Source organism: Saccoglossus kowalevskii, chromosome 3 (assembly GCF_978046115.1).
Source record: "Saccoglossus kowalevskii chromosome 3, keSacKowa6.1, whole genome shotgun sequence".
NCBI classification, from domain to species: Eukaryota; Metazoa; Hemichordata; class Enteropneusta; family Harrimaniidae; genus Saccoglossus; species Saccoglossus kowalevskii.
In genome coordinates this window covers 21,952,989-21,961,879 of record NC_140643.1, presented here as the reverse complement: position 1 = coordinate 21,961,879, position 8,891 = coordinate 21,952,989, and the positions used below count along the sequence as shown (strand labels likewise).

At 34.2% G+C, this 8,891-nt stretch overlaps 1 protein-coding gene across 1 annotated transcript in view; it reads right to left on the bottom strand.

Moving 5' to 3' along the window:
* Positions 1 to 2,383: 2,383 nt before the first annotated feature.
* Positions 2,384 to 8,891, bottom strand: part of LOC100377592 (uncharacterized) — a 22,275-nt gene continuing 15,767 nt past the window's right edge. The window contains exons 9-10 of the mRNA XM_006823466.3: positions 8,393 to 8,482; positions 2,384 to 4,489 (exon numbers count right to left, since the gene is read on the bottom strand). Coding sequence (XP_006823529.3) covers positions 4,297 to 4,489; positions 8,393 to 8,482 — 283 coding nt within the window. The 3' untranslated portion in view covers positions 2,384 to 4,296. The remainder of the gene's footprint in view (positions 4,490 to 8,392; positions 8,483 to 8,891) is intronic.

Here is an 8,891-nt window from a genome sequence, read left to right as displayed (position 1 = left end):
AGTGCATACCTGCCCGACCTCATAGCGCCCAACTACGACCAGATGCAACCTTCGAGCAGCTAGCAGGACTATAATGGCAAAACAGTGCATACCTGCCCGACCTTATAGTGCCCAACTATGACCAGATGCAACCTTCGAACACCTAGCAGGACTATGGCAAAACAGTACATGCATTCCCGACCTCATAGCGCCCAACTACGACCAGATGCAACCTTCGAGCAGCTAGCAGGACTATAATGGCAAAACAGTGCATACCTGCCCGACCTCATAGCGCCCAACTACGACCAGATGCAACCTTCGAGCAGCTAGCAGGACTATAATGGCAAAACAGTGCATACCTGCCCGACCTTATAGTGCCCAACTATGACCAGATGCAACCTTCGAACACCTAGCAGGGCTATGGCAAAACAATGCATACCTGCCCGACCCCATAGCGCCCAACTACAACCAGATGCAACCTTCGAACAGCTAGCAGGACTATGGCAAAACAGTGCATACCTGCCCGACCTCATAGCGCCCAAATACGACCAGATGCAACCTTCGAACACCTAGCAGGGCTATGGCAAAACAGTGCATATATGCCCGACCTCATAGCGCCCAACTACGACCAGATGCAACCTTCAAACAGCTAACAGGACTATGGCAAAACAGTGCATACCTGCCCGACCTCATAGCGCCCAATTACAACCAGATGCAAATGTAGCCAACAAAGCCAGTTGTTAAAAAAACAATGTATTCATGCTGAGTTTATCCAGACACTGTTCAATTTTCCGCCAAGGGATAAGAAGACAGGATGGATAGGTTGTAGTAATCAGTAGCTTATTCGTGAGGAACTTCATATTGCATTCCAAATTCAAATAAAGTAAATATGTATCCCAATTTTAGTAGCTTGTTGTCTCAACACAAAATTCTGTATAGACTGATGTATGTTGTTTATGTGTAGCTTTACAGCGCTATGAAATAAACATAAAATTCAGCCGAGAAATACCTCTGTTTGTTTTGAAGAACTACGACTTGGTTGCAGTGTCAACTGTAGGTGGCGTTGAAGTTCCAATATTGATGGTTTTAAAGCTGATTAAAAACCAAGGAAAACAAGTCATCAACGACCAACTGAGCATCATCAAACTACTGAGATTTAATTTGCCTATGCATTGCATTTTTTCGGAAATAGTAAAGGGCGGTGGTCGATATGGGATTCGCCAACGTACACTTGTATAATGCATTGTTTGTTTCACATGAAATTTAAACAATGCAAATATGAACGAAAAAAAATATTTTTTTCAAATATTGGTTAATACTGTATGTGGATGACCAAACCAGACTATGATTTATGGTAGATTAAAAGATATTGTTTTTGTGGTGCACTCAATATTATTTGACAAATTACAAATGAAAAACCTGCATAAGCAGTGATTGTTATTGTATGTTTCAAAGCAATGCACATGCTTATGACAGTGTTTCATTGAATGAATGCTGAAAGTTGCATTTCTACTTTGTGAATATTTAAAACATCACTCCTAATATATGCTAAAAATGCTGAATATGCTAAACATAAAATGCGTGTTAGCTAAAAACAAAACAAAAAATATTTAAAAGTAGACTCCTGCCCTCACTATCCTGCTTTTTTGTGAAATCACTGATAGATCTTGTCCCTCAGATAACTATATGTACAATGTAAACAAAGCCACCTAACTCAGTGTTTACAGATCTATCTCAACAGGGGGACGGTCGATTCGTCCCACAAGTTAATTCGTCCCAAAGTCGATTCGTCCCAAAGTCTATCCTTCCCGCAAGTCGATTTTTCAGATTTGAGGTGATCCGAACAACAAACTGTTCACGTAATTGTTCGTTACGCCATTTTGATTTTGTCGACGTTGGGTTATACCATAATACAATATACAAATAAGTATGGTGGTGCTGGGACGATTCGACTTGTGGGACGAATGTGAATTGAGACGAATCGACTTGTGGGACGAATGTGAATTGGGACGAATCGACTTGTGGGACGAATGTGTTGGGACGAATGTGAATTGGGACGAATTGACTGTAAATCATCTCAACATTAGATGGTGGGTGTATTGGTAGGGGGGGGGGTGTTACTTTAAATGCGCACAGTAGCAAAAACACCGCTTCCCATTAAAAAAAAAAATTCTTATCACATAATACAGTATCAAACAATATTATAAATGGCATGTTCCAGCTATAGTGTGCCCACATTCGTGATGAGAATTTCTGCTCGAATATGAAACTGCAGAAGATAAACTATCAAAAACTAAACTGTGACACGTCAACTTTACCCAATAAAAAAAAAATCGGTTTTTGATGTACAGATAAGACTACTTTTTTTACTGTCAATAAAACACAAACAATAAAATGTAAACAGTTATTCATTGTGTTTAGGATATTATATTTATATATATGCATTTATTTACACCAATACAATATTTATTAGAGGGAACATAAGTGTGAATGAAACGTAAAATATCGATAGATGTGAAGACATTTTAATTACCGGTATTAGTAAATCATCCTAAAATGAAAAAAAATACACTTCTCAGTAAAAGGTGGAGTGATACATTTGAAATACCACCATTTTGACAGACATAAATTCTACATTAATAACCTATAGTACAGAACAAACTATTAAATAAACAATCTGTCAATATTAACATCAGTTTTGCACCATTATTTTAATTTCAAAAAAATAAAATATTGCGAATGATAAATTATACTGTAAATAAACAACTTTTTGAAATGAAATTTGCACAATACATTAACGGCATCTCGATATAACTAAAAATTTCCATAATTTTATTTTAAGAATATTCTTTGTACTAAATTAGATATGAAGAAGGTCCGTGCTACATCTTGAATTCACAAAAATATGTTTTAGCTAAAATATGACACATATTTTACAGAATGTATATAAAAGAATCCCATCAACATTATTCAGTGGACTGGAAATATTTATGGTTGCCTTTTGACAAATATTACACAATAATAAATTGTATTATATAGGGTCATGTAATTAAGATAATTACAGGTTAATTAACATATAATACATTATTATACATGTAGCAATGGAAACAATAGAATTTACTGTTCTGTAAAAAGCGTAACTGCATTCACTCAAACGTTCTAATTTTCCCATTAAATCTGGCAAATTGACTCATTCAAGATTATTGACGTCACCATTTGAACACTTTTTTTTTTGTTTACATTAGATGCAGAAACGGTAAAGCGTGCAACAAAAATAGACTCCTGTTACTGAATGCAAATGTTTGCAAAATGTCCTGGTATATCTCATTGAATTATACCTACAAGCCGAAAAAATGCATATAATAAGGTTATCACAAGATACAGCAAAGTATACACTCAGGCAGTACAGTGTCTCAATGACCTTTATGTATGCCGTACTGCCTTTGTTGTATACTTTGCTGTATTCTTGTAATAACCTCGTAATCTATATGTATGTAATTATTTTATTCGGCTTTGACACTACTAATAAGATTCAAATACATGCACTGTAATTACTTTTTTTTGTACAATTGTGTTTACCATAAATATATCTCATTTCTTGAAAAAAAAAATATAATTTTTTTAGAAGACTGTACTTGAACAGACAAATCAGAAGTAGCACCAGAGAAACATAATCGTATTTACACCTTACGAAACCAGAAACAAGACAGCTCCGTTTGACATGAATGAACAAATTTTGAAACATGAAAGAACGAGTAGTTTGAATATAAAAGTAGTTTTCAGGATAAAGAAGCACATTTGCCATTTTCAATATGGGTGATGTATAAATGCAGCGCATAGTGTGAACAAACAAATACTGAATAATAAAATTAATGTCAGAAATGAAAATAAAAAACTCATATCCAGTTTAAAGCATGTTGAAAATTTGGGTAAAAATTCTTGATTCAGTCATGCATATTTGAATAATCAATATCTCGTGTTATAACCATATTTTGATCTAGTTAACCTGCAGAATGGAAAGTCACCTTTAAAAAAACAGTGATGACGATAGATTGTAATATTAATCCCTACTCAAAGCATACTGATAACAAGTGTACACCCGTGGAAAAAAAATGTGATTTTGGTTTTGGAAATAAACTGGAAAGCATGTATATATTACACAGTAACAATTGAAAATTCATCCGGTGGGAAGTTTGTACTTTCTAATCCAGTGACCCACCATTTTATATATTCTCTATAGAGATCTAGTATTATTTACTGTATCAACTAAGCCCTTAGGTTTATGAACCCTTGAATTTCTATGTATATGATTTATTTTCATGGGATTCCTAGCATATCCAATAAAGCATTAATTCTGACATTCAACCATTCAGTTTGTCTTGGAAGTAAACCATTTAGCCATGATTTGGGCAATTTATTGTATCCATATGCACATCCTAGTACAGCACCAGCGACACAGGCATTGCTATTGCTATCAGCACCCATCATTGTGATTTGTGATATCGTGGTTCTGTAAGAAGAAAGATGATGTGTAAGATGCAATTCTGTTTCTATGTTTGAGGTAGTGAAATAAAAGTCTAAAAATTGACCGATGACCTTGGGTTTAAAGTGGCACTAAGCTATAACTACTGATCATTTTTCTCTTACTTATATTTTTTCATAAAACATTTCATGTGTCATTAGTATCAATTTGTAACAACTATCGTCGAAATGTGGACACTGAGAGCGTAGCATATACGCTATATACCAGCATTGTACATTACATCACTTGCAAGTGAAACCCCCCCAATATGTTCCTCTTTATTTAAGGGATAGTCAATTTGAAGGCCAACAAAAGAACAGATTTTGGAGAATAAATAAATGCCTGTTCAATAAAAAGTGGTGCAAGTAGCCAAGTACGACCCCGAAGTCTAGCAGCATCCATGACATGATGCTGTATATGAGAACCACATTTATATTTTAGAGGTATGTCTCAGATATAGTCAGTTTCCCTAGGGAGAATTATAGATGATTCCTTATTATAGGCTATAGTTCCATTCTTCAATGATCTATTCAGAGATCTGAGCAAGACCAAACATTCACAAAGCTTTCTCATATATTTCTAAAATGTAGTTATTTTGAAAAAAAAAAGATAATCAGATATCAATTGTGATGTATTTGCACTGATTTGTGGTAAATTATATGAACACATAATCAAAGAAAGCTTAGAAAGAACTCCCATGTGCTGAGAGTATTGGAGACACATTAAATATAATTCGAAATTACTTAGCTGAAAACTAATTATGCAAATCAGAAAATTAATATGACCAGATTTGAGTGTAAAACTAATGAGGTCTGCGCAATGTAACAGAAAATCTATGTCTCCAAGTTTAATTGAAATGTGATTAGAACCAAAAAATTATGAATTATTATGCTTATTAGGGAATTAATATGAACAGATTTTTACCCCAAACTAATTAGGTTTGTACATTGTCCTAGAGCATCTTTATACTAAGTTTCATTGAAATGGAATAATTAGCACCGTGAAAACTCCAAAATTTCGACCCCTCTAAAAATTCGATCGCCTATTTATTTGCCGGGTTTCGGTGTTTTATTTACCTCCAAATTTTCGATTCCACTAAAAATTGCCGACTCATTCTTATTCGAAAATTGCGACCAGTTTTAGTTTTCCCACAAACGAAAAAAAAACGATGTGAGCGTTCAAACGGGACCTTCCTCAAAGGCATGAATCCGGGTTTCTGATTGACTGAGAGATTTTTATTTTATTGGTAACGAAAATATATTCTAAATAAACGAAGTTTGAAATAAAAACGAACACAAAAATCTCGGCATGCTGCGTTTCTGAATTGTTGATTATTACTGTACTCAGTAGTGATTATAATAATGTACACAAAATAAATTTGTTGAATGGTTATGAAATACAAATAAAAGTCAACTTAGTTTCATCGTAAGCGAATGATTCCGGTCTCGTATAAACGTTTGATGCTGTAGGATATCCGCCATGTTCTCTTAGGTCAAATAGATCAAATCGCTAATTAACCAATCAAAAAGCTGGATGATGCCAACGTGTTCAAATTACCATAGCTTATTTAAATATGTTAATGTTATTGAACGCAATGCGGAAGAGATTGGTGTTGTAGTACGATGTTTTGGCTTGGATTTTGATGCGAAAACGGCATGATTTTTTTTAAATAAAAAAATTAGTTGTTTTTAAAAAATAAACTGGTCATCTGAAGAATATTTTAACATTGTTCACAGTGATAACAGCTCATTCTCGAAAGGAAGCTTACCCGCTCACGCTAGTCACGATAAAAATCATACACGTGTACTCTTGAATAGACAAACGTCAATGACTACGGTAAAACTTAGACTCTATTTTAGCCGGCAGGATTGATTGAAATGTCCGAAAAATGACGCCAAAATACACCTTAAAAGTCCCATTTTATTTTCTTAAATCCCATTTTATTTTTTAATCCAAGGGCAAATTTACGGCAGAATTTGGTCCCTCAAATAAGGGACACGTGAGCTTTGATTCTAACCGGATACATTGCACTGGGTCGGGGAGATAGTTTGCTAAACTTCCATGCATCTTTTGTCCAATGGGTACCTGTACTTCGAACATTCGCAAGTTTTTCTAGGTAGTGCGAGACAGCTTTGTCTTTTGACCTATTAGTTTTGTGCTGACCTCTTCTCCGCGTCTTGATGTTTTGTTTTGCTTGTCATAATACTGATTGATGACTTTGTTTAGATTTTGAGTTACAACTCGGCCACGACCTTTGCTTTTACCGTGAAACATGAGGAAGTTTACGTCAATTGACGGACATTGCATTTTTTAAAAACTAATGAAGCACACTGTCTATCATCCCCATTTTTTCATTTGCTGATTTCTATTCTGAAAAATTCGACCGTCCGAAAATGCACCTTAATTTTGACTCTAAAAACACGTCACATATCTAACACCAATTATTTAAAACCGGTCGAAATTTTGGAGTTTTTACGGTACTTTAGATATCAGTGTGAAAGCTTAAAATTGGTTAATTATGCAAATTAGGTAATTAATATGTACAGATTTTAACCCACAATTATTCAGGTCTGTCTATTGTCCTACAGCATCCATGTACATTCATTGATATGTGATGTATAGTACCTGAGATATCAGTGTGAAAGTTGGTTAATTATGCAAATTAGGTGATTAATATGCACAAATATTTACCGGAAACTAATTGGGTCTGCATAATTCTAGATTCATTGAAATGTGATGATTAGTACTTTAGATATCAGTAGAAAAGCTGAAAATTAATTATGCAAATTAGGTAATTAATATGCACAATTATTTACCCTAAAACTAATCAGGTCTCTGCATAGTCCTAAAGGATCTATGTACCAAGTTTCATTGAAATGCGATGATTAGTACTTGAGATACCCATGGAAAAGCTGAAAATTAACTAATTATGCAAATTAGGTGATTAATATGCACAAATATTTATCGAAAACAATCAATCTCTGCATAGTCCTTGAGTATGTAAGTACCAAGTTTCATTGAAATGTAATGCTAACTACTTATATCAAATGCTGAAAATTAATTAATTATGCAAATTAGGTAATTAATATGTACTGATATTACCATAAAAACTATCAGGTCTGTGCAGTGTCGTATGACATCTATGTACCAAGTTTCATTGAAATGTGATGATTAGTACTTGAGATATCAGTGGGAAAAACCGAAAATTGACTAATCATTATGCAAATTAGGTAATTAGTATCCACGGATTATTACCAAAAACTAATCAAAACCTAGCATTAGTTCAGAGCATCTATGTACCAAGTTTCATCAAAATCCAATGAGTGGTTGTTTAGATATCAGTGGAACAGTCATGGAACCACTAAAAAATAGCTAATTATCATGCAAATTAGGTAATTAATATGCACGGATTTTTACCAAAAATTAATCAAATCTGCGCATATGTTCAGAGCATCTATGTACCAAGTTTCATCAAAATCCAATGAGTGGTTCTTTAGATATCAGTGGAACAGTCATAGAACAGCTAAAAATTAGCTAATTATCATGCAAATTAGGTAATTAACGAGCATGGATTTTTACCAAAACCTAATCAAATCTGCGCATTGGCCCAGAGCATCTATGCACCAAGTTTCATCAAAAACCGATGTATGGTTCTTGAGATAGCAGTGGAACAGTCGGACACACATACACACACACACACATACACACATACACACATACACACATACACACACACATACAGACACACTAACTGCAAAGACTCCCATTTTGTGCTTCGCACATGGGAGTCAAAAATGATTAGAACTCACTGACTCATCTCATAATAAAAATAAATATATAACCAAAGATACACTCATTATAAGAGCATTAGATTTTACACAATATACTTACTTATAATCCTTCTGTAATCGTAGTGCAGCTATCGCTGACGCCATCGGTTTCAATGTATAGCTTTGTTTAGTTGGTTCAGATACATTAACACTGTAACATACCAAAAGGTGCACATTAGTAAGATGATACAAGAGATTACTGTCAGTATCTTTGAAAGATCTGATGTCATACATGTGTGGATGAATTATAAAAATCATCACAAGCTTCAAATGATGTCATATTATTTATTGTGTTCATTGGAAAGCACATAAACCATTTTTATTGGAATTTTACTTTTGAAGTAAAGTATGCCCTCTATGGCAATAATAAAAGTTTACTGTTGCCGTGAATTTGTTTTGTACATCTAAATTATGCAGATACTTATATTAAAGAATGAAATAGGCGTATATTTTCATTACTATCACTCAGATGATTTACTCTCCTAAACAACCACATACATTATAGGTTCACAAAGTATAGCCAAATTTTGATGATGGTCCATAAGTCAATACAAGCTTTA